The 27,088-nt window shown below is 38.4% G+C and overlaps 1 protein-coding gene across 4 annotated transcripts in view; it reads left to right on the forward strand.

Moving 5' to 3' along the window:
- LAMA4 (laminin subunit alpha 4) overlaps nucleotides 1-27,088 on the forward strand; it is a 154,666-nt gene that overhangs the window by 19,959 nt on the left and 107,619 nt on the right. For all 4 annotated transcript variants that reach the window (XM_032274986.1, XM_032274988.1, XM_032274985.1 and 1 more), the window contains exon 3: nucleotides 18,852-18,953. In XM_032274986.1, coding sequence (XP_032130877.1) covers nucleotides 18,852-18,953 — 102 coding nt within the window. The remainder of the gene's footprint in view (nucleotides 1-18,851; nucleotides 18,954-27,088) is intronic.

The following is a 27,088-nucleotide window of genomic DNA, read 5'->3' on the forward strand; positions in this document are numbered from 1 at the left end:
GCAGAGTTAAAATTGAGGGACGACCTCAACACTCCACCCCCTCCCAGGCGAAAAAAACATAACCCCATATAAAAAAAAAAAAAAAAAAAAAAAAAAAAAGATGAAACTGATGTCTGTGTAAGGCCAGAGTAATCATCTTTATGTGCATTATCCAAAGAAGATAATACTCTTTGTAAGGTGCTCAAAAACTCCAGGTTTTTATTAAAGGGCCAGGCTCTTCCTGGTTTCAAACAGTATTTGTGGTTACTTTGGCAGATGAAGCACATTTTTCTCATGCCCTGTGTTTTTGGACATGCAGTATATCAGTGTTCAGTGGAAATAAGCATTCTGTTATTTTTTTCTTAGCACATTTTTTGTCTTCTCTTCCCTTCGGTTATGTTGAAAACTATGTGTTGGATCTATTTTGTAGTTATGACATTAGATCTTCGTCTGAGATTATCTAAAATAGTTGGTTTTGATTACAATCTCTTTTTTTTGAATCTGCTAACACAAGCTCATGTTCATCTAGAAAATGCACTTTCTCCTCAAAGTCATATATCACATGAATTTCCTTTGAGTTCGTTCAAATCAACTAGAAATTAACAAATTTCAAAAAAGAAAAAATATACTAAAATGTAGTCAAAGCTTTATGAGAATACTTTATTTGCTATATCTCAACTGTACAGTGAGTAGGTTTATGACAGCAGAGTATCAAAAACAAAGTGCACCAGATTCTTGTTTTCATTCTTGATAGGTTCTAAGTTCATTAAATCAGTCTTGTAGTCCCTCAGAGAGCCACAAAACCAAGTGTTCCTCTTATTATCTTGCTTAGCTCACTTTGGGTAAAATGCGTCAAACGGCAAAATGAAAAATTTTAACATATGCAAGTCCATAAACATAATCCATCACATAAATGGAACCAAAGACAAAAACCACATGATTATCTCAATAGACGCAGGAAAGGCCTTTGACAAAATTCACCAGCCCTTCATACTAAAAACTCTCAATTAATGAGATATCGACAGAATGCATCATAAAATAATAAAAGCTATTTATGATAAATCTACAACCAATATCACATTGAATGGGCAAAAGCTGGAAGAATTCCCTTTGAAATCAGTCACTAGACAAGGATGCCCTCTCTCACCACTCCTATTCAATATAGTATTGGAAGTTCTAGCCAGAGGAATCAGGCAAGAAAAAGAAATAAAGGGTATTCAATTAAGAATTTTTTTTAAATTATGTATTTGTTTGTTTGAGATGGAGTTTCACTCTTGTTGCCCAGGCTGGAGTGCAATGGTGTAATCTCGGCTCACTGCAACCGCTGCCTCCCCGGTTCAAGTGATTCTTCTGTCTCAGCCTCCCAAGTAGCTGGGATTACAGGCATGTGCCACCACTCTCAGCTAACTTTTTTTTTTTTTAGTAGAGATGGGGTTTCTCCATGTTGGTCAGGCTGGTCTCAAACTCCCGACCTCAGGTGATCCGCCCGCCTCGGCCCATCAAAGTGCTGGGATTACACCGTGCCCGGCCAAAAAATACTTATTTTTATAGTTGACTGACATTCTCCCTATGTATAAGTTATAACTTGAAAATTATGACTGTTCCCAAGATTCCTAACTTTCAAGCCACATGAGAGTGACTCATGGGATCCTTGTGGCCACAAGCAATTAATGAGGCTTCCAGATGTGCCTAACATTTATTTCAGGGGTTAGGACAAGACTCCAATATTATCTGCAACGTGTGGAGAGAGGGTGGTGTGTCCATGTAAGTATACTGTAAGCCAGAAGGTTGCTGAAGATGTTACACAAATTTAATTGCTGATATTAAACTAATCCTTCCAAAGAAATTCCCAGCAAGCAGAAAAAAGTAAATCCGTTGGCGTTTTTATTGAGAGAGATTACCAGGAGTGAAAGATGCCTGCTTGAAGCAATAAAACAACGGGAAGAATATAAATTTGAGCTTCTTTCTACCTTATGAGGAGTGAATTAAAAACTGCCCTAGAATTTCTTTCAACCTCAGTTTTCTTATTTCCAGAAAAATCCTCCACAAATCCCACATCTACCAGTGAACCATTTTTTATTCCCTCTCTTCCCCATGTTAAAAATAATCTCTTACTTTTCTTAGCTCGCTCAGCATTTCTTTGTGCTTTTCATGATATTATAATTCTTAGCACTTTATTCCAAATATTCTAGTAAGTTACAGATACACCTTAAATTTTCCCCGTTGAACCCCTGAAGGCCAGCAGGGTCCATGATTCATCTTCTGATTCCCCAAATTGCCTGTGCAAGTTCCTTTTAAAATTGGCGCTCTAAAAATTGTTTATACATTTCTCAATTATTTGTTGAAAAACCTACTTTGTGCCAGCCCCTGAGCTGGGCCCTGGATAGCCAGTAGTACATGAAGCAGAGACAAAATGAAAAAATGACCATACCAAATACTGAAAGCCAGAACAGTGCCTACTCTTCTGTTTGTGGTATGTGTACGCTCTGATACAATTCTGTTGTATAATTTTGATGAACAAGTCAACACAGCATTCCACGTGACATCAATAGCCAACCACAGTGTCCCTGGGCTGTTCATTCCAGGAGCTCCGTGCTGCGGGCGAGAATGCCTTTTAAGCTAAAAGCTTTGTCTTTCCCACTGTATATGGAAAAATTGACTATGCACTTTCATGGAGAAGATCTAGCTAAGAAATGTTTATGTTGGAACAAGCCCCATCTCTAAATCTGGGCTTGTTGCTGAATGGTATTTTGTTTCCTTGGATCAGGGAAGGGGTCTGGAAACATCTGTAATGAAAGTATTGTTTTAAAATCAGCACAATTTTTCCCCTCAAATGACAGATAACAGAACTGCTTTGAATCAAACACTCTCAGCCTTCCCCATTCATTTCCTTTCATAAATGTGTATTATTTTGTTGTCATTAAAATGGCAGTGTGAAGACTAGATTTGTTGCACCCCAGGCACTGCCATTCCCTTTGCAGTCATTTTCTTTTCGATTTAGGTTGTGTTCTTTGCCTTCACTTTTATGAACATGCCGTAACAGAAGAGCTATCTTGATCACAACAGTTATCTGGGGGCAAAATTTAAAGCTACAAACTGATGGTATATTGTAAAGCAATTCTGAAACTATCCTCCAAAATTTTTACTTGAAAGAAATGTACGGATTGTGCCATTTATAAATGAAAAGTTAAACAAAATATATATTTACATTAAACAGTATTTCATAGAAACCTAAAAATAAAACCTTGGTGGGGGGGAATCCTACAAAATACCCTTAAGTAACATGAAAAGGATGGAAATTCTATAGCAATTTCGAATACCATTCATGCTTTAAAAAGAATAGAAGTAGCTTATGAATGGTTCATGATATTGTAGTTAAAATTGTATCTTGTATATTTGCCACTTGTTGCAAAAATCTGTTTGTTTTTTTAAATAAGCTTCCCAAGTTAAGGAGCTGAGTGTTCAGGATGGTAATTCATCTGCCTTGCTGTCTATAAGCAATTGGTGCTCTGTATATTTGTTTATTAATGAACTATCTGAAAATAGCCTTGTTACCAGTGTCTCTGAGCAGACTACCACTCTGAAATACTTGGATTTTAGCCTAAAGAGCCATTCTTCTGAGCCTTTTTAGGTGTTTGACACATAGTAGAGATGTGAAATAGTTGCTAAGTAGATTCTACTGCTTACATTTTACAAATAAGAGCACTAGGAGTAGAATCTCATTATCATTTGTCTCATAAAATTTGACTCATAAAACACATGACAGAGTGGGAGTTCAACACACAATTCTAAGTTTGGAGCCAGTTACAAACCCTCTGTGGGGTATATACTTCCTTAGTGTTGAAGGATGAAGGTGTTGGTTTCATTGCTCAGTCAGAATTGCAGTGATGGTATTTTATTAGTACAATTTATGGGCCGTAGTTTTCCTGTTAGGTGGGGCCAGACATATGTCAAGCTGCCACAATTCTGCCTGAGCAGACATCTGCCTCTGATTCATGAGGGGAAACACCTGCACACATATTGGTGTATATTACACAAAGAAGCATCCTTTCCCAGGGCCCATTGTCAGATCCTTCAAATGGAACAAAGGAGGTGTCAGGGATATAGCTGGATATAGCTGACTAGCTTCTATCAAGAGTTGACTTTGCTAATGAGGAATCGACATTATTTGCTTTATGGTCTATTTCTATCTACACTGTATAAAAACTGTTAAAAACTAAAACATCAACTATAAATTATTGTATTTAAATTAAGAATGATTACCATATATCAAACCAAGTAATAAGAGAGGACTGATGGGCAATCTCTGAGTACTATCTGATAGTCTGGACTACCTATCTGGACTCAGCCACACACACTCATAGAGCAAACCTGAGTTTGCTTAAGAGAGGTCACTTCACCTTACTCCTCCACCACCTGCATTCTCCCCTCCGAGATTACTGGGGAGTGATATTGAGACCTTTTGATGACAATGGCACTTTCCTGAGAAAAAAGGAAGACATACTAATGAGTTATCTTCTTTAAGACTCTTGATAAATCTGATAAACCGGAACAGAGTTGACTTTTATCCCAGATAGCCCAGGGAAAGGCAGAGATAGACAGCATAGGTTTGTTTGCAGCCCCAGAAGAAGTGTGAGCTTTAGCAATAATGCCACAATTTTCATCATCATTTTCTTCTTCATCATCATCCTCATCAAGAAGTGTGGTTGAGTGAGTAGAGCACTAATAATGCCTCACCTTGCTCTATGTAGACAGCTTTCTTTTTTGTGTGTGAGACGAAATCTCACTTTGTCACCTAGGCTAGAATGCAGCGGAGTGCGGTCTTGGCTCACTGCAACCTCTGCCCGCCAGGGTTCAAGCGATTCTTCGGCCTCAGCCTCCTGAGTAGCTGGAATTACAGGTGCTTACCGCTGTGCCTGGCCAATTTTTGTGTTTTTAGTAAAGATGGGGTTTCACGATTTTGGCCAGGCTGGTCTTGAACTCCTGACCTCATGATCCGCTGGCCTCAGCCTCCCAAAGTGCTGAGATTATAGGCATGAGGCACCGAGACTGGCTGTAAACAGCTTGCAATAAACTTCTTATTTCGCTAAGCCTCAGTTTTCCCAAATTTAAAATTAGGAGTTAGGTAAGGAATATAGTCCTTGCCAGCTCTGGCATTCTGTGTTTTTGTAATGCCAAGACACATCCAACACATATTGATTAAGCATCTGCTCTGTGAAGGCACTGAGGGTTCAGCAACAAATCAGGCGAATCCCGTTTCTGTGCTCAGGGAGTTAAGTCTTCCAGGGAAGAAAGATGAGGAACCAGTAACTTAAACATTGCTGAACCTTAGAATTAAATAACCTGGGCAAGGTCACTCAGGTAGAGCTGGAACTGAAATATTGGTGATCTCAGGCTTTCTGCTGCCTCAGTTATATCCAAAGGACATAACTATAGGGAATTACATCCACTGCAAGGAATAGATTGCAGTGTGTCACATCATGCCCATGGCAGATCAATCAGTGAGATATAGAGGCTGGGCTATCTTAAATGCAAGCATACTTGGAGAATCATTCATTCATTCACTCAACAAGTATTTACTGCACAGCTGCCAGGTGCATGGTGTACAAATGGGAACTGAACACAGATACACATGGACATTTCTCAAAATGGCAAAAAGTAGATTTATCTCATCCCAGCCATTTTGGATATAAATGCTTAAGAAGTAATACCTAAATGAGCATGTTCCTGGGGGAATAGAAGTAGTTATAGAGTTATTAGAAGAGTAAGAAAAAACGAAGGGCAAAGAATTTAAAAGAAATTTGTTCCTCACCTATGAAATGTTCTTTATTCTTTCATTTAACATTTAATTCACTATAATTGTACCGAGAACCCTATCAAAATTGACTAGTTGACATGGATCCCACCTTTGAATATAAACCCTTACCATTTTTGATTCTCTGAAAATATGCTCCATCAATTGAACAAGGGAAAATGTCATTTTGCTCAAGTTGTTATAAATTATGACAGGGGAATCCAAATATGTGGCGTGCAATCCATCTTTCTTTAGATAGTGCAATTTCAATCCCCAGATGGATTGAATTCAATTTGCTAGCTCTTTTCAGTCTTCAATAGCTCTTCCAGAAATAAGTCTTGTAAGAAGGAATTTATGTCCATGCTGTTTCCTAACTAGGGCCCTCAATGAGACCACTTGAAATTTTGTTGTCACCACAAAATTAATGTTTAAAATAATTACAGCTAAAAAGAACTTTCCACTTCAACAAGGAACAATTATCTTGCAAGAGCTGATTTCAAAGAGTTGAACTCAACTTTTTGAAACGGAGAGTTGAGTTCAGGATGTTGGAGGAGATAATAGGTGTTGGTATGGTTTTGGCTGTTGTCAGAGACTTGTGCCTGAGGAAGGCTGAGGAGGGGTAGGGCTATTTAAAGAGGGGGGGGGGGAAGTGAGGGAGATGTGCTGCTCTCCAACTATAGAGAAAGTGAGGAATGGGGCCATGAGGAAGACATGATTGAAAGCAGCTGAATATAGGTAATCCTAAAACCTTGGTCTATTTCTAGCCCAGTCTACAAGCCACAGGCATTTCTGGTGTCATATTTAATAATTTTCTAACAAAAGTTGACTGTGCTTTTGTTTTAGGATTTAAAACCATCCTAACTGGTAAATTAACATTTTTCAATGAGCCTTTGAAATTTGGTAAACACGACTTGATTATTTGAAAGAATCCTTGACCTTGGGCTGTCTGAGAAAGAAAGTAAATCAGATGTCATCACTTCTCACATCTGCTAAACCACTGAGTAGTCCCCAGATGAAGAGCCAGCGGGTCTTTCCTATCACTGCTTGAGCACCCTGGGAACAAGGGTGTGCTGGTGACTCTGCACCTGTCCCCACTGATCCAGGATCTGCCCCTGCCTCAAAAGGCTGATGCCCAAAGGCTGCAGCACACAGGCTCTCTTGCATTTCAGGGAAAGTAGTAGGAGAAGGGAAAGTTGAGGCCATTCTGCTCCACTTCCTCTCTGCCTCAGCACTGTTGTTCAGACAGAAGCCGTGACCCCCAAGATAGCAGCTCTCACTGGCAAGCTTCCATCTTCCATAGTTCCAACTTTCTCTGGCTTTGTGTAACAAGCTTTCTTTAACCCCTTGGGGGAGGAGATCTTTGTAAATTTTAATGTTTCTAGACTTTATGGCCTCTCCATTCCTTGCTTCCTTGACCTGCCCACAATTCTGCAAACTCCAATTATCTTCTTTCTCTTCATTTAAACTCTCTGAGGTGAATTTTGATTATTCCTGCTGGGCCTGACTGACTGCATCAGTGACCAGCACCCTCTTGAAATTCATGGCTTTTTCCATTTCCTTTTGTCTACAGGAATCTTCCAAAAGCATCCACTACCATCTACTATTTTAATTGACAAATTATTTCACCTTCACATAAAGGAAGAGATTATACAAAACAATTCAGCAAACTATAAAAACATAATCTAAATTCTGTAGTTCAGCTTCATTTGAATCATTGCACAATTTTCCCCTGATTCCCCCATTTCAACTCCAGGCCAGCTGGAGAGGGCAACCTTTGGCCTGAGCGTGTGGCTCACACTTGTCATGTTCTGCCAGTCTAAGGCCACAGATGGTTACGACTCCCATCATTAGCTCTCTAGATCTCTGAGGAAGCAGGACTCTCTGTGTTTGGGTCATAGATGCTTTCTTAGTGCAGAAAACTGGCCTGTAAACCCTCTTACTTAAATTTGGATATTGTAATTTCTCAGTCAACTGGAAAATGGGAGTATTGTGCACTATTTTGAGAATCTTTTAGCTCTGCCTTAAATTAGTAAGGCACAACTAAAATAAATAGGCACCCTAAAAGCCTTTCGAATTGCACAGGTAGCCTGGGACTTATAGCTTTACTGCTAGAATAAAATAATTAGTGGAAATCAAATTAAATATTATAGGAGAACCTAAAGGCTGATGTACGCTTGAACTAAGACAGATATGTGTGAAATGTGCCACATGGGATGAGGTAGCTGCTAGCTGTAAGGTGAAAAACAAAGGAAGGACAAATTAAGTAAGGAATGTTCTTTTGCTTATTTTTTTAACTGTGTTAATAGTAATGATACATAAAGTGAATAACCAGGAAGTTGGGGAAATTATACACAAGCGTCAGGATCTATTGTCGCGACCACATTAGTCACTTCCTAGAGATGATGTTTTAGAGATCTCTCCAGGTGTAGGCATGGAAATCCTATATCCAGTCAACCTAAGTAGGTTCTTTTGTTTTCCTTTCTTTTCTTTTCTTTTCCTCATTTGTTCCTTTTCCTCTTCTTTCATTCTTTCACAAGAACATGTATGCCCTCCGTGTATCTTAAGAAATAAAATAGTCAAAGCCCTGAAACTCTTTCTCAGTCACATCCCCACTCCTTTACCCTTAACTGGCCTGATTTCTTAGATTCCCATTTCTTTTTTTATACTTTTCTTTATATATGTATATCCCTACACAATGTATTACGTCGTATTGTTTTGCATGTTTTAAAATACAATATAAACATCATACCATTTCTCCTCTGCAATTGGTTTTTTCCTCAATATTGTATTTAAAAGATTCATGCATGTCTAGAGATATCTTCACTTGTGAGATTTGCCAAATTGCTCTCCAAAATGTTGGCACAGTTTGCCCTCATTTGCCTCATTCTTTACCAATTCAAACCAATTTTTCCACTAACATATTTTTGGCATCGACCTGCTATTTGCAAATGACCATGATAGGAGATGAGGATACAAAAATTAGTAAGACACTATCCCTGTTCTCAAGGAGCTCACAGTGATTTCAGGGAGGCAAGAGTATAAATTAAAATTTATAATGTCATGCTCCGTGTGCTCTAATGAGGTCTGTGCAAGGTGCCATGTGACTGAGTCTGAAAGTCTAGGGAAAGAGTTCCCAGGTGAGATGAAGAAGGGAAAGACATCCCAGGCCTCTGTAGCATATCTAATAGTATGTGCAAAGGCAAAGTGGGCAAGAGCATGATATTTATGAGACTGATGGGGTATTGTGGTTTCATTAGAGCAGAGGGAACCAAGGTTGACTCTAAAGAGATAGTTTAAGTTCCTTGTATTTCATACTAAGGAATTTTATGTATTCATATAGGTAATGAATGAAGAGCCACTGAGAGGTTCAAAGTGGAAAAGTAATATGATAAGCGTTTTTAACTAATTCTTATAATAAGAATGAACTGGAAGGAAGAACATCTCGTGATGGAGAGAATAGAGTGGAGGGAATTATAATAATCCAGGAGAGAGAAACACCAAGATCCTGAACTAAACAGTGATATTGGGAACAAGGAGGAAGAATCTCCCTGGTAGTATTTTAAAGGCAGAATATAAACTCTACAAGGCAGCAACCTACAAAGGAAGGCAGGAGGTGGGAACAGGCTAACTCAGGAGGTTGCAAGGGCATGCATTATGTGTAGAGAATTTAAAAACAACAATAAAACTTACTAAAACTCAATCTGCTTTTTATTATCACCATGTGCCAGAAATTCTAAACAATGTCAATGACAAAATTATCCTCCCTGAGAACTCTTTTGTTGTCTGAGTTCTAAGTAGTTGCTGTGGTTACTGTTGAGTTTGGATAATACAACAAATATGTAAGCTTCAAATTAACACATTCCAATTGCTTAACCTTTAGTGAACATTGTATTCTATCCAGAAATTAATTTGGAGAACTCCTCGTCCTACAGTCCATCCCAACACAGGTAGGGGTATTAGTTTAGAGAGCAAGTTTATAACAGTTCAGAACTGTGTAAGTTCACTTTCACCTGACACTTCACTTGGACAAGTCAAATCTCTGTGGTACTTCATATATCTGCATTTAAACCTGAGATTTGAAGTAAACAATGATAGCACAGTGACTCTGAAAGGTAAGAGAACTTGAGTTCTTAAATTGTGTCATTCTGTGTGCACACCATCCTCTAATCCTTGCAAAATTCCTTCTTCTGGAAGTATTTCCAAAAGTTACATTCATGCAAAATACGTTAATATAATTTAAAAGTGTTAGTCCATTACTTTTTCTTGTTATGTTCTATGGTCTTTATCATTAATTGAGACATAATATAAGGAGAAAAAGAGATTTTGGAGAGGCTGTTATAAAGTCAGGGTAGGACACACTCAGCTTCAGGGGCCTATGAAACTGCAGATGGAGTTGTCTAACAAGCATTGGAAACAAGGGGGTGGCATAAAAGGGTAAGATCAGGGATATTTAGAGAGATTTGGGAATTACCATAATATAGCTGGAGGATAAAATTGTGGGAGAGATTAACATCATCCACAAATTTTATCCATACATAAAAGTCTGTAGATAGAAAAGAGGGCTAAGAGAGTTACCCTGGAGAACACCAGCAATGTAGAAGCAACAGAAGATGAACCACCTGCCTCTGCCCCTTCCCCTGCCCCCTTCCAAAAATAAATAAATAAATAAATTTTTAAAAACTGAGAACAAAAGATCAGCAGGAAAAATGCCAGAAGAAGGAGATGTCCTGGAAACCAGAAGAGAGAACTTCAAGGAGGGAAGAAATTTCAACAATGTTTGCTTTTTTTCTTTTTTTTTCACGGAGTCTTGTTCTGTTGCCTAGGCTGAAGTGCAATGGCATGATCTCAGCTCACTGCAACCTTCACCTCCCAGGTTCAAGTGATTCCCCTGCCTCAGCCTCCCAAGTGGCTGGAATTACAGGCACGCACCACCATGCCCGGCTAATTTTTATATTTCTAGTAGGGATGAGGTTTCACCATGTTGACCAGGCTGGTCTCTAACTCCTGACCTCAAGTGATCTACCCGCTTCGGCTTCCCAAAGTGCTGGGATTACAGGCATGACCCACCGTACCTGGCCATCAACAATGTTAAGTACTGGAATGAGGATAAGTAGAATTGGAAAAGCAAAGCCACAGAGACATCACTGGCCATCTTTGTCAGGACAGATTCAGCAGGCATTGGAAGCAGAGCCAATGATAGATGGAGGCATGGATCAGCATAGCATGAAGGAAACAGAGCCAGGGTGATTAAATTCTCACTTGAGATCTGCTGGACAAGAAGGAGGAAATAAAGGGAAGCCAGAGCTGAGGAAGGATATTCTTGGATCTGAGCCCAGGTAAAGATGTCAAGGCTCATCCAACACAGGATGCAGCACCTAAGTGTTCTCTTTGCCTCCCCTCTCCCCTGTGGACGTGAAGGTGCATGGTACATGAGAGGAAGGCCAGATGATGGGGCAGAGTGTGATGGCCAGAGATGCGTGGATCCCAGAGCACAGATACAGGGCTCCTCTTTCCTACAATGAAGAGATTGCTTCTGAGATGGTCAGAAAACACAAGAATGAGTCAAGACAAAGGGGAATTTAGAAAAATGAGACTGTATGAGATTTCACACCCAATGGCCTCTGTTTTCACTGAAAGACTCAGGATTAGCTGCTGAGAGTAAGTGGGTGCAATAGAAGTTTGGGATACATTTCTTTTTTCCTACTAATTAACTGTAGCATTTCTTCATAAACCTGTGAGGAAGAGCATAAGGAAGGAAAGATATGTCCTGCCGGTCACTTTCACTTTGTGCCTTGCATCTTGAGTAATCCAGGGTGAGGATAGCACTGAAATACTCACGTCACCTCAAGAGAGACGCAGGTTCATCTACCAGCAATGGACACTGATGAAACACCCCAAATGAAGAAAAGTACTACTGCCTTGCCTGAGTACACTGAAGAGAAGCTGTTGTCATTTAAAGACAGTCCATCCTCCAAACTTCTCATACAAAGAAAAAGTAATTTAGGCAGACATTTGCAAGACTATAGGCTATTATTAAACGGTAATGATCAAACTGCCATCCATAAAAAGCACTTAGCTCAATGCTTGGTGTCTGTCAATAAATTATTAGCTGTGATTTATAAAAACCAAATGAACATAACAGAGATGTCTGTCACCTCACAACATTGATTCCTTATGAGAGGCTAAGGAGTCAAATCAAAATCCCCTAAATGCCTATAATTCTGAAGTCATTTCTATCTACTCATTCTTATTGCTAACCCTTATGGTTAGCAATCTCTTCCTTTCTTGGAAACGTGTCCAAGGCATTTGCCCCAGTAAATTAAATAAAACTGAGTCAGTTTTCAGATATAAAAAAAAACCTGGCAGCCTCAGAGGCTATGTTGTGTAACCGTAGCTTGGAAGGCGAGGAGTGAAAAGAACAAGCCAGTTACAGGAGGCGATGTGAGATGAACCAAGAGCAGAAAGTCAGATGTTAGCAGGAGATTTATTTCTAGAAAAACCAAAGGAAAAAAGGCGCCACTGAAGCCTTGTTATGTTATATAAGCAACAGTCTCTACTATAAACAAGTGACTTGACAATTATTTTAAATAATTTTCAAGAAGCAAATTAAAGAAACGTTCATTAGTATTAATAAATAGAATCATCCTCAAACCCAACATTTCTAAAAGAAAACCTGTATGACTGTAGTGGGTGTGAACTTTCTTGGTTGATCCTTTTAATTAGACAAATAAAGAGGGCTATTTATTAGCAAGCGTAGCAAGTACTTCAACACACTCCAAGGCTGTTGGCATCCACAGTCCAAATAGTTGATGAACAGGGTTCAGGGACAGTTATTTGAGAGCTGTGAGTGGAGCACTGGTTTCCACCCAGGAAGCCCATAAAGGGTGCTGAGGAGTAGCCATATAAATGTTATATAAATGTGATTGCCCTCTCTTCACTTTTGACAAAATTAAAGGACTTGGTTTAAGAGTGGTTAGGATGGCTCTGTGCTCCTTGGAATTCCTCAGGACCCGAGTCACTGTCTCTATCTTATTGGTGATTAAATTGAGAGCTGGAGTGTTTTGTAAGCTGGACAAGGCATGGCAGACATAGGGTATAAGCAGTAAGCACAATGGTAACTCTCTGAGCCAAGAAGGGAAAACCAGCACCATAGTCTGTGTTTGCTTTTTGGCCTAGCTTTATCATACCATCCTAAGAAAAAAATGTCTTTGAACTGCAGAAACCTCTGAAAAATGTTGAAACCATTTTCCTAATTGAGTTATGGTGAAATCACTGTCAAAATCTAAAAGTTAGCTTTGCCTATTACAATGTGGGGAATTTCAATTACGCAAACTAGAGTTTAGAGATACCAGGGTAGGATGCGAGAGTAATTCTCTCCAGATTCAAGTAAAATCAATCAAGAAGCAAACTTCTGGTAACTGCAACACATAATCCATTTAACTCATTTTGGCACTTTATAGGCTTGTATACTAAAAATCAGGACATGTTACGCCCTATCTGAAAAACATATGGAGCCAAAAGTTAGCAATAGCTGAAATCCAAAGCTGCTTCCCATTTCAGATATTTCATACTTTATTTTTACTGACACAGAAAAAATGGCTTGTGAAATACCTACTCACTTAATAAATTCATATGTTCTCAGAAGTCATTCCTCCTTAGCAAAGGGTGGAATATTTTGGAAATTTTTGAACAGATTAAATTGTGTTGTTCTCCACTAGAAGATCCTTGAATACCATCTGATTCTTAAGTCTGCCCAAGTTTTAGGCAGATGGAAGTCAGCATTGTTCAGGAACCACAGATTCTAAGTGAGAACACCCAGCTTTAGCTCCTAACTGGGCATAATATTCTATCTTAAGATGACTTATTATTTACTAAAACAAAACATGGAACTCACTATAGCTAAAACTAGAACTAAAAATCATTGTTGCCTGGAAACAAGAGAAAAGTGAATTCATCAAATACAGACAAAAGCCTAAGCAGAAAGGTAATGTAATATGGGCTGTTAAATTTGAAGATGATTAATTTGGATGGTAGCAATGATTGTGGACACACATGAATGAATCTAGAGAGTTTTGGGCTTTGTTTTTGTTTTTATGCTTTCTACTTTGAGCCTCAATAAACTGAAGCAATAGTTGTTGAATTAAATTCTCAGTCTAATTCGGAACGGAAGATAAGTTGAGTCAATATACACAATATGTTCATAGATCTTTTTGGTTGGAGACACAGTGCAAATAACCATTCCAATTAGCTCCTATGAGAATAGGCAGTAGGGCTGTACAGAGTGTTCTTTGTGATGGAATTTTGTTGTAATTAATTAATTGTCATTTGCTGGAGCTGGAGGCTTAGGTCTGATCCTCTTTGGGACTCAGAAAGCTCAGAATTTATTTCGTACTCTCAGATGGCAACTTCAAGAGTTGTTGGTTTTAAACAAACCATTGTTGGTTTGTTTAAATGGATAGTTAGGGACCTTATATCCCTAGAAGATCTACTCGCGTATGTAGGTGATTTAGTGAATCAGGCTTCTCAACAGAGATTCTGAAGTTCTCAGAAATTCGGTATCTATGCAAAAGTAGTGGCTTGTGGGCAATTAATTAGCTCCTCTGTGATAGTGTTTAGGAAACAGCGAGATTTTTGTGAAATTTTTTAACTAAAATTTTATTATTTAGATTGGTACCCACTTAATTCAATAACTGCAAATGACCTAAAAGTTTGCCACAGCCAAAGTATGCATATTGGTCTATCCTTCGAAAGAAAGTGATTTAAATATTTTTAGAAAAATTTTTAAATGTTATATCCAATGACAGTATTGGTATGAGTCTAGGGCTCTCAAGGGGCTCTTCAAATGAACAAAAAAATAATCAAACAATCATATAGCTGTCATTCGCTTGGTCCACTTTGTTAAGCAATCTTAATTCGTCATATCTTGTGAAATAAATAATATTGTGATCATATGATAAACTTCTAGAAAAAATTCCTCCTACAATGATAACATGTACTGTCATCCCAGTTCCTTTCAATGTAATTGGCACATGTAGCTACACCATACTTATTTCCTCATAAAGTTGCATCTAGTTCTCATTTCTATAAATGTAAAATTAGGCAAGTACACATACAATGATTTTACTCCAAGCCAGGCCTCATACTAATTATAACAAAATAAGCAAATGGGAATTTTTAACTCTTATTTTTCAAAAGGCAGAAGTAAATGGTATTGAATAATTCAGTCTTAATGGTAGAGCAGGAGGCAAGTGTGATAATATGAGTCTCCTAATAATGAAGAGCTATAAAAGATCTACAAGTGACTTAGTGAAAGGTAATTGGTCAAATTGACAATTTGGCTAACATAAATGTTTTTAAAAGTAAATATCCCCATTCAATGGTTTCCACATATTAATAACCATGGATTTTTAAGTATTGTGTCTACTAGCAAATTTTTTTTCTGGAATTTAAAGGAGATATTTCACATTTTTATGCATTTCAGCCTGTGTTTGAAATGTTAATAACAGCAAAAATTTGAAAATAACCTAAATGTTCAACAAGAAAGGTTTGGTTCAATATATTAATGGTACAGAAGATGGTTAAGAGCTAAAACTTGAGGGAAAAACAAAGGACCTAAATCTGGGTCTACCATTTCTTATCTGTATTAGCTGGTTTCAGTAACACATCTCTGTAAGTCACAAAGTCTTCTCCAGTAAAATGAAGACAAGGGAACCTACCTTATAGGGCTACTGTGGGGTCAAGTGAGAGAACTGGGCAACATAATTGACACGGTGACTTAAAAATGGTAGATATTCATGTTCAGTTAAATAAATATACGAACTTTATGTATTTATTTATAGGGGCAGCAAGTTATAGCAAAGAAAGAGCAAGATTTGGATTAGTCTGACTCTCTTAGAGTTGTATGACATTGATAGTGACTATATTATAATTATTGTCATCATCATCATTATCCTTGTTATTACTATCAATTTTTAAAAGACCATGGCACCCCAGAAGGTACAGATTCTCTGAATGATAAGATTGTGTTTTTACAGTTGTCTGGTATAGGACAGGCTTCTCATGTGGAAAAGAGGATTCAGTGTGGTATCAAAAAAATTGATTGTAAGGCTTCATCTCTTACTCTCTCATACCTATACATACACAAACACCATCTTTCTTTAATGCGCTGTGGAGAATCTTCCAAAAGAAAATAGACACTAATTTGTGGAGAGCCCATTCAGTTCTCACAGGCCTCTAAATACTAAATAGCACAGGTATTAGAATTACTAAGGCTAGAGGTTACATTAACCAGGAGCAAAACTAAAAAATATGTCGTTCTGCTTTCATACTTGGAAATATCTGTCTTTTGATATCATAAAAAGGTCAATTTTGCCAGGTCCTTCGAAATTTCAAGGAAAGAGTCAGTAAAAATAAATAAATAATGACTCCCTAGAGCCGTGATGAAATATTTCTACCTAAAGGAAACAATTTTAAACAGCTCTTCCTTCAAACTTCTCTTGAACCACTTAACAACTCCTTTCCAGGGAATCCTCCAAAGTTCCACAACACAAGACCCAAGCTACCCAGGACATGTGCTTTAGCAGCCATGCCCAGGGCCTCCAGATAGATGATTGAAGAATATATTTCTTTCAGGTGGACAAGGTCCAGCAGAAACGGAGTTTGCCAGGGTTTCCTGCCCGCCCTCCTCACCCCCTCAGCAGGGGGAGGGGTGCCAAATGAGTTAACACAGCCCTGTTCCCACCTCCTTTTTCTTCCCATCTCACACATTATAAGAGACCCAGAGCCAAGTTCCTTCACCCAAGGTCGTAATCTCAGACTGGGGAGTGGTAAGTGGATAATGGCAGGCTCTCACAGTGAACTCTCCTCCTAAACTTGGCACATCACAAAGATTTCATGTTTTGTGCAGTCTAATCTAAGCCCTGGCTGCTGGACTGTTGACAAAGAGTTGAACCCAGCCTTAGCAGAGAGCAGTAGATGGATTATGAGTATGGTCTGTGGGCTCCCAATAGTATATATGCCTCCAGTTTGCTGTCCTTTTCTAAACCACCCACATCACCAAGTGTTCTTTGAGCAATTAATATATACAAGATATTGTGAGAGACGCCTCCAAACCTGGTCAACTATCAGAATCTTCGGGGAGCTTTTTAAAATGCAGATCCTTCACAATTTTTCTGTAAATCTAAAGTTACTCTAAGACACAAAAGGTGTTTTGGTTTTTTTTTTTAATGCAGATCCTTTGCTTTCACTGAATCAGAAGCTCCCCTGAAGGCTATAACATGGCCAGTTAGAGAGCTCAGAAACCACCATTTAGGAGGCTACTGAGATAACTAATATTAAGACCCTCACTACTCTTATCCACTACTCTTATAAAGAAAACCCTGCAGTAATGCAAAACTACAACTCATTCATAGGTCATCAGATCAATGTTATGGGTCATACCAGGATATACTATTAAATACAATAGAGAATTTTAAGGTACATTATTATTTTGTGAATCTTTTTTCTGAGACACATATATATGGATATCTATATCTATCTTCATATCTACATCAATATAGATATAGATATCAATTTGTGTACTGTACCACAATGAAAACATGTATGTTTTACTTTGGGAAAAAGGCTAAAAATGTGAAATTAAGTGGTCTAAATTAAATGCTTCCTGCTGAAATCTTAGTGCCTTTCTCTCTCTTGTTTTCTAGTGGAAAGTGAGAAAGAAGCTTACCATCAACCACAAAATCTCCATTATAAAATTATAAATTAATCATTTCTTAGCCTTATTTCTCTAACCTGGAAACGTGAAATTTCTTTGCCTTTTTTTTATAGACAAATGTCGTTATTCTTTATTAAACTTCCTCCAAATGGGGTTTATTAAATTTTAGTTTTAAAGTGTAAACTGATGGGGCTTTTTTAATACTATGAACGGTGTTTAGTGATTCTTTCTTTACAGAGTAAAAAGCAAGAGGAAATAGGTTTGCATAGCAATCAGAGGGACTTCAGCCAGATATAATGAAAAATTTCCTGGTCGCCAGGGAAGTGCAAGCCACAATGGGTCAATGGGGTGTGTGATGTGAAATCTCGGACTCTGTAAGTCTGTGGAAACAAAGCAGATTCTTATCTGTCTGGAATTCTTTAGACATAAACTTGTCTAATGGGCGGGGAGTGGATTTCCAGGTCCATAATGCCATTTCTGTCCTTCATCACTGAGACATTCCAAAGAAATATCCAATGCATATCCACAGCCCAATCACATAGGAACAATCTCAGTGTGTGTCTCAAATGGCACACAAGTGACATCTGGGGAGGGCAGTTGATGATTGTGCAGGTCAATTGGTGTATGACAGGATAGTTTAACATCCCCACAAGCCACGCACCTCTCAGTCTCATGAGCTCATCACTAGGACAAGAGAAAGTCATGTGTTCCTAGCAGCGTTATGAAGATAAATGAAATACACATGTGAATAGCACCCACATGGGACTTGACAAGTGTAAGAACTCATTAACTTCCTTATCCCTTTCTTTAAAATGTTAGCATCTGAAGAAACAGAAGTTTTTAAGAGCTGAAGTTCATGAAAGACAGCTCTAATTTGCTCTCCCATACATAGCTAATGATTTCTGAAATGAGAGGTCTTTATTTGCAGGGAGCACGACCTCACCCTGACTAATACTTAATCATCATCTTGTTTTGTTTGCTTATATTGGAAGAAAACATTAGCATTTTTTTCTCCCATACTGTTATGCTTCTTATTCTTCTTATACTTCTTATTCTTATTCTCTCCATACTGTTATACTTCTTATTCTTCCTTGCAATAAGACAATGTTAAAGGCATTTCTGTTCTCCTGAAAAGTGAAAGAAGAGGAAAAAAGTTATGTAACAAAGAAGATTGTATATAAATCATCTGTCACTGAATGGTAATATAAATAGTCTATTTTAGTATGTTTTGTATATGTCGTTTAATATATTCATTTTAGAAATGTTTAGATCATTTAATAATCACCTTCTCTCATTCTTCTCAGAAAATACTGACCAAAATTCAATCTTTTCATTAATCAAAATGGTTTGGTGTGTCTGTTGCAGAAATGTAATGCTGGATTCTTTCACACCCTGTCAGGAGAATGTGTGCCCTGTGACTGTAGCGGCAATTCCAACGAGTGTTTGGACGGCTCTGGATTCTGTGTGGTAAGTCAGGGCACCTATAACACTTCACGTACTTCATTGGGCGTTTGCATCTTGCATGAAGATAAAATATTCTTGGATGTTTGAGCTACATAGGAGCAAACTGCTAATCACGTGCTTCTTTTCACCCTTCAATTTTTACTGTGACACACCTCGCATAAACCACTTCTGGTTTTAAGGGGCCACCAAGGCATATGCATGAGTGTGCATGTGCACTCAGAGGCTCCTGCCCCACCACCCTCACCAGCTGGTTGCCTGCCAGTGGTGGTGAGATTGAAAATAACACGCAGAGGAGGAAGCCATACATCCAAATTCCTCTGTCAACGTATGATTTGCCATATGTTTGGCTTCATTCCACATAAACCAGGAGAATGAAACGGTTGTGGTCTCGCCTATTTTAGAAACTAAGATAAATAGGTCTATAGATCAAAATTAGTTTTTAAAACAGAAATTTAAGTTTGAACCAAATAGCTGATGAAAATGAAAGCTTTGGCCTTGTGGTCTTTGCAAGTCTGTGTTTAAGCCCCCAGGAGACTTTATTTTTTTTTCTTCACTGAAATGAATTCTCCAATAGCCTCTTCTTCCTTGATAGAGACTTAGGTGGAAGACAGAAGTTTTCCAGCAGAAAAGTGCTCACTACTTACTTACCATGTTTCATGAATGGAGTGAAAATGGAAGTTGAAATATTTACCAGAAGTGGCATCAGTGGAAGTCATAGAAGGCATTTTTAAGGACTGATGCCAAAATAGCATGTTTTCCTTCATGAGCTCTATGATACAGCAGAAAAATTCTTCAAGCTCCTATCTGGCAAAAAAGAGGCTTTCCAAAACTACCAAAGTGTCTTTGCATAAACTATAAAGTACGTATTTAAATGCACTCAACATTTGCATACTTGTCCCTATTAGATAATTTTAATTATAAATGGACCCTAAGGTGGGTACATGAAAGTGATATTTTATTCATACATTAAGATGCAAATGCAAATGTTTTTATTAATCTTAAACCTTAGAAGTTGCCATTTTTCTAGGGACAAAGAATTAAGTGACAAAACACTAATGCTGCTCTCTGTAGTGTTTATTTAGTCCTGATATTTGTTTTCCCTTCCCCCATCTTCTTAAATAAGCACTACAACCAGGATGTCCTCTGTAGCAGTGTAGGCACATGCAGCTGCCAAAGTCTGCCCCTTTCTAATGCTTCCATCTCCGGTTTCCTGTTATTTTAATCCCAGTGACATTTGGGGGGAAAAAATCCCATAGATACACTTGAACGAATAATGTACATCTCTGATAATTTGACCAATTAAAGGCTGTTTGTTATCTGATTTATTAAAATATAAGGCAGTGGAGACTGGTAAGCATGTCAGCTGCTGATAGGCAGTCAATACTATGAAAGACTAAGATAAAGAGGGAAAAAGTCCCTCCTGCTAGTGCCTATCGAAAGCAATGACTAAGCCACTCTTTTTTACAAGGACATTGTCAGAATGGGAGTGATCTTGGCTTTATGTCTGACCTAGTGGTGAGCTTCTGAGAGGGACAAACATCATGTGATTCTCTCCATGGTCCTGTAACATAATAGGTTCTAATAAATGTTTAGAGATGGGCTAGAATATAAACATTTACATGCACTCTCAGTGCAGCTGCCAACCTTCCTGCAATTACTTCATTCCAACACAGAAAATTAATACAAAAAGAGCAGCCATTTTATTCATCTTAATGATGGTTCCTCTACCTCATCCTGTCCAGAGAAAAATATCTTTTTTCCCTCACTAACATAATACATGTTCAGTATAAGAAAACAAACAAAAATATAGGTGTGCTATTAAACAGACTAGTTTAATTATAAATGGCCTAAAATACAAAGTAAAAATCACTCACAATCCTAATCCCCCAGAACTACACATATAGATATATTCTTATCAATTTAATTTGGAAAGAAAAAACATATAACTGGGTATAGTGACTCACACCTGTAATCCCAGCACTTTGGGAGGCCAAAGCAGGAGGATCACTTGAGTTTAGGAGTTCAAGACCAGCCTGGGCAACATAATGAGATCCCATCTATACAATAAATAAACAAAAGCAAAAAAGAAAAAAGATCTATTTATCTTTAATTAAATGTAAGTGACGGAGCAGAAAAAGCTTGTGCATGCATACCATAAGAATTTTTTTTTTAACTTAGTTGCAAATATGTTAAATCCATGGTGTCACACTGGAATAGAAGAACTCATTTTTTCTGTTTCTTTTACTGCCCCTATCCCAGCCTACTGATGGAGCAGGCCCAGATTTTTCAGCCCCTGCCCTGTGGCTCATTCTCAGCCCCTACCCTGTGGCTCGTTCTCAGCTCTCAGGGAGCCAGGAAGCCAGGGCTCTGACATGAACACTTCTTGTAGCTCACTGTCGTCACCAGTGTTTCAATCAGTTCTTGCAGGTTGCCTGACTTACCTCATTTCTCTCATTTCCTGTAAGCAACCAAAAGTAAAAGACGTTTTATTTCATTTTGTCTTATTTTGAAGACATATAAGACCTCTGTATCTGCCTTGTCCACCTTCAACTGCTTCTAATTCCTCCTCAATTCCAATGTCCAATGTCAGTGTGACCTTCAAATTTACAGACTGATTTTAACTAAGCTGTTGGTAAAGCTGAACTAACCCATTCAGCAACAAAATATGAGCTAGACAACATTATGCTACCATTTTACAGACATCAGGCAAGCAAAGAGATTTCTTCTTACTAGTGGAACACTAGTCTTTCAAATAGAGAATGGTGGCTAAGTGAAAAAAAAAAAAAACAGCTCAGAAATCTAATATGTTTTGAGTGTCTTTCCAAGGGGCCACTTTGCATCTTGTGAGAACTGGAACACATTGGACAGGATTCTTAGCTGAGTCAGCTAGGTGGGGTCCCAAAGGCCAGACAACCCTGAGGGCTATGGCTGGCTCTCTAGGAAGGTTCTACAAGGAGCACAGGATAGGAATTGAGGAGAGGAAACAAGTGGAAGCAGATAGATGGCTGGTGGCAGAAATGCCGGTCACAGATAATCTGTATTTCATCCCAGCCCTAGAGGCTAAGTACATAGAAGTTAGAAGGGGCTCTTACAAAGGGTAGTTACCATCTAAAGAATGGGTGCTTTGTCATTAGGAGAAAGCCAGGAGCCTAATGACCAGAAGTAGAAAGAGACAAACCTGACCTGAAGTTCACCACAGGCACAGGGCTCCTCAGTTTCCTTTTGATTAAGAGTTAATTTGTCCATTAATTTAATTCATCCAAATGGACTTCTAGCTTACCATAAGCACAATGAGATGGGAAGTAATCCGATACATTGAAGGCTAATAGGTTTCTTATTAGTGTCAGAGCAAACCCTATTCGGGAAAGCAAAGATATCACATCTCAGTTTCTGCAGACACTGGAATTTTCATAATTTTTGAACTCTATTTTATTACTATGTAAGGCAGAAATCAACCATGTAAGTCCCTGTAAGACTAAGGATGTGTGATCAATAAACCAGCATATTCATTAGGTGTCCAAGAACAGGAAGAAACTGATTATAGAGACTTTTTGTTCCTGTTTTTCTTGCAACTGGCATCTATAACAAGTGCATAATCCTTTCATGAAAACTTTGACAATTTTTCCATCTGTTGCAAACTTGGAAAAACCTGAAATTTTGGAAAGTGTGATCAGTTTGGTTCCATAATAACTGAAGTTCTGAAACAAAATCAGAAAGTTTCATGTCCAAGGAATTCTAAGGTTGAACAACTCAGTGGAGTCTCCTATTGCTGTGTGCCCATCAACATGAGAATATGACAGAAACTGGCTAGGCACAGTGGCTCATGCCTGTAATCCCAGCACTTTGGGAGGCTGAGGCAGGTGGATCACCTGAGGTCAGGAGTTGGAGACCAGCCTGGCCAACATGGCAAAACCCCATCACTATTAAAGATACAAAAATTAGCTGGGCATGGTGCCACGTGCCTGTAATCCCAGCTATTAGGAAGGCTGAGGCAGTAGAATTACTTGAACCCAGGAGGCAGAGTTTGCAGTGAGCTGAGATCTCACCACTGCACTCCAACCTGGGCAGCAGAGCAAGGCTCTGTCTCAAATAATAATAATAATAATATGACAAAAGCTGAATGCAGGTAATGAGTTGTCTATACATTTGTTCATCCTTTCTCTCCCAACCTGGACTTGGTCTTCCCCATTTACTCCCCACCTGAGCTAGTGACATCATTAATCTGCCAGTCCCCCATGCTTAGATACACCAAATGCTTCATCAACCTCCTTTTTTTCCTCCCCAACCATCAATTTCACATCATATCCTACCAATTCGAACTAGGAGAGAGCTTGCTCTTGTCTATCCCCTCCCACTGCCTTAATTCACAAAACAACCTCCATGACCACTGACATAGCTTCCCAACCACTCATTGTCCGTCCCCTGCTCCAGACTCTCCCTTCTCTACTCTGTCTCCCATACAGCAATGGAAACGTCTCTCAAAAACACAACCCAATCAAGGCATCCCTCTTTCCAGGAGTTTCTACTCCAGCCATACTGAACACACTGCCACCTAAACCTGCTTTGTTCTTTCACTCTCTGGTGCCTGAACTTGTTCCCCTGTTTTCTACCTAGGATTTCTTGAAAGATAACTTCAAGGCTTAGCTCAAATGTCACCACCTCCATTAAACCTTCTCCAACTTTCTCTGGAAGAGCTAGAAGCTACCTTTCCCTCATCTTTGTCCCATAGCAGGGATGTACTTTCTGCATACCTCAGGCATAGCCCTTCACACACTGTAGTATTCTTTGTTTACCTCTCTGTTTCCTTCACGAGTCTGTGAGTTACTCAAATACAGGAACCAGGTCTTCTTCATTTTAATAACAGATACAGCTTGTTATCCATTATATTGGCTTAATTCAGGTTTGGTAAGTGAATGAATGAATAAGTTACTAAAATAACAAGCTACCCTAAATGCAAAAATCATTAATTTTGTAATTTATGAGATATTTGGGTCACTTCTTTATGGCAGTAAGATGTACTGTCTTATGCTAGAAACTCAGGCTCTGGCTCAACCCTGTGTGTAAGTAGCAAACAAACAGTGCTGCCAATATTAGGTATTTTTATTTAGGCCTTTGCTTCTCAGAATGTAATCTAAACCAGCTGCATTGATGACATTTGGGAGCTTAGAAATGCAGACCCTCAAGATGCAGATATCCTGATTCATAATCTGCATTTTTATCAGCTGTCCAGGAGATTCATGTGCACACTGAAGTTGGAGAAGTATTTATCTACACAGAGGGCAGTTCACAAACTTTATGATCTCATAAACCTTTACACTGTTAAGGATTATTAAAGATAACAGAGAACTTTTGTTTATGTGGACTATCTGCCGATATTTACTGCATTTGAAATGTAAACTGAACAATTTTATAATACTTATTATTTCATTTGAAAATAGAAATAATATACCCATTGCATATGTTTTTTTATCAAACATAAATGTATTTTACACGTGGAACATATGTTTAATGACTGGCTTAATAGAAGAAGATGGATTCTGCCATCTGCTTCTGCATCAATCTGTGTGATATCTTGTGTTGTGTAGCCTCTACACCATTTCAGCTTGCACATATGAGAAAATGAGACTGCAAAATATAAGAAAACTCTTAGTATTCTTTAGAAACAGTTTTGGCCTCCCTGGGCATACTTTGAGATCCATAGGTCTTGTCCTGCATGAAGCATGCTGACAAACACAGGAAGGCTAACCTGATTATTTTGAGCCTTCTTCCTACATTATTCTGGTGCTGTGACCAAGTAGATGAGAGACATCATTTTTCATGTTGAGGAGACACAGTTGGTGTCCAAATGACATTTTCAACACTTATCTGCAACTAATTATCTAGCTATAGCTTTCTTAACCACTGGCTAAAAGTTCAGAATATTAATTTCATTTTTAAGTGGAGTCAGTTTTATTAAAAATTAAACTTTTCTCCCTGTATTAATCCATTCTAACACTGCTATGAAGTCATACCTAACTGCTGTGCCTATGGAGTAGCCATTCTTTATTCCTATAGTTTGCTAATAAACTTGCTTTCACTCTACTCTTTGGATAAAAAAATAAAGTCTTAGACTGGGTAATTTATGAAGAAAAGAGATTTAATTTGCTCACTCTTCTGTGGGCTGTACAAGCTTCTGCTTCTGAGGAGACCTCAGGAAACTTACAGTCCTGATGGAAGACAAAAGGGAAGCAGGAACATCTTCACATGGCCTGCAGGGGAGAGACAGAGAGAGGGAGAGAGAGAAAGAGAAGGAGAAAGAGAGAGAGAGAGGAGAGTGCAAAGGGGCAGGTACTACACATTTTCAAACAACCAGATCTCATGAGAACTCTATCACAAGACAGCACTAGGGGAACGGTGCTAAACCATTAGAAACACCCCCATGATCCAACCACCTCCCACCAGGCCCCACTTCCAACACTGGGGATTACAATTCAACATGAGATTTGGGTGGGGACCCAGAGCCAAACCATATCACCTCCCAACAACATATTTTTTTATTGTTGTTTTTATTTTCTGCTTTTTTGTTTGTTTTTATTTTGTTTTTATTTATTATACTTATAGGTCCGAGGTACATGTGCAGAACATGCAGGTTTGTTACATAGTTATACATGTGCCATGGTGGTTTGCTGCATCCATCACCCCATCATCTACCTTAGGTATTTCTCCTAATGCTGTCCCTCTACAATCTCCCAACTCCCTGCTATCCCTCCCCAACCCACAATGTCTGACAGGCTCCAGTGTGTGATGTTCGCCTCCCTGTGTCCATGTGTTCTCATTGTTCAACACTCACTTATGAGTAAGAACATGTGGTGTCTGGTTTTCTGTTCTTGTGTCAGTTTGCTGAGAATGATGGCTTCCAGCTTTATCCATGTCCCTGCAAAGGACATGAGCTCATCCTTTTTTATGGTTGCATAGTATTCCATGGTCTATGTACCACATTTTCTTTATCCAGTCTATCATTGATGGGCATTTGGGTTGGTTCCAAGTCTTTGCTATCATGAACAGTGCTGCAGTAAACATACATGTGCATGTGTCTTTATAATGGAATGATTTATAATCCTTTGAGTATATACCCAGTAATGGGATTGCTGGGTCAAATGGTATTTCTATTTTTAGATGCTTGAGGAATCGTCACACTGTCTTCCACAATGGTTGAACTAACTGACACTCCCATCAACAGTGTAAAAGGATTCTTATTTCTTCACATCCTCTCTAGCATCTGTTGTCTCCTGATTTTTTAATGATCACCATTCTAACTAACATGAGATGGTATCTCAATGTGGTTTTGATTTGCATTTATCTAATGACCAGTGATGAGCATTTTTTCATATGTTTGTTGGCTGCATAAATATCTTCTCTTGAGAAGTTCTTTTGAGAAGGGTATCCTTCACCCTTTTCTTGATAGGTTGTTTTTATCTTATAAATTTAAGTTCTTTGTAGATTCTGGATATTAGACCTTTGTCAGATGGGTAGGTTTCAACAAATTTTTCCCATTCTGTTTGTTGCCAGTTCACTCTAATGATAGTCTCTTTTGCTATGCAGAAGCTCTTAAGTTTAATTAGATTCCATTTTTCTATTTTGATTTTCGTTGCCATTGCTTTTCGTATTTTACTCATGAAATCTTTGCCTATGCCTATGTCCTGAATGGTATTGCCTAGGTTTTATTCTAGGGTTTTTATTGTGTTAAGACTTAGGTTTAAATCTTTAATCCATCTGGAGTTAATTTTTTTATAAAGCGTAAGGAAGGGATTCAGTTTCAGCTTTCCGCATATGGCTAGCCAGTGCTCCTAACACCATTTATTAAATAGGGAATCCATTCCCCATTGCTTCTTTTTGTCAGGTTTGTCGAAGATCAGATGGTTGTAGATATGTGGCAGTATTTCTGAGGCCTCTGTTCTGTTCCATTGATCTATATTTCTGTTTTACTATCAGTATAATGCTGTTTTGATTTCTGTAGCCTTGTAGTATAGTTTGAAGTCAGGTAGCATGATGCCACCAGCTTTGTTTTTTTGTTTGTTTTGTTTGTTTTTATTTCTTTTTTGCTGAGGATTGTCTTGGCTATGTGAGCTCTTTTTTGGTTTCATATGAAGTTTAAGGTG

This window comes from Sapajus apella, unplaced genomic scaffold, assembly GCF_009761245.1.
Source record: "Sapajus apella isolate SASKATOON/1434 unplaced genomic scaffold, GSC_monkey_1.0 scaffold6, whole genome shotgun sequence".
In the NCBI taxonomy this organism is placed as follows: Eukaryota; Metazoa; Chordata; class Mammalia; order Primates; family Cebidae; genus Sapajus; species Sapajus apella.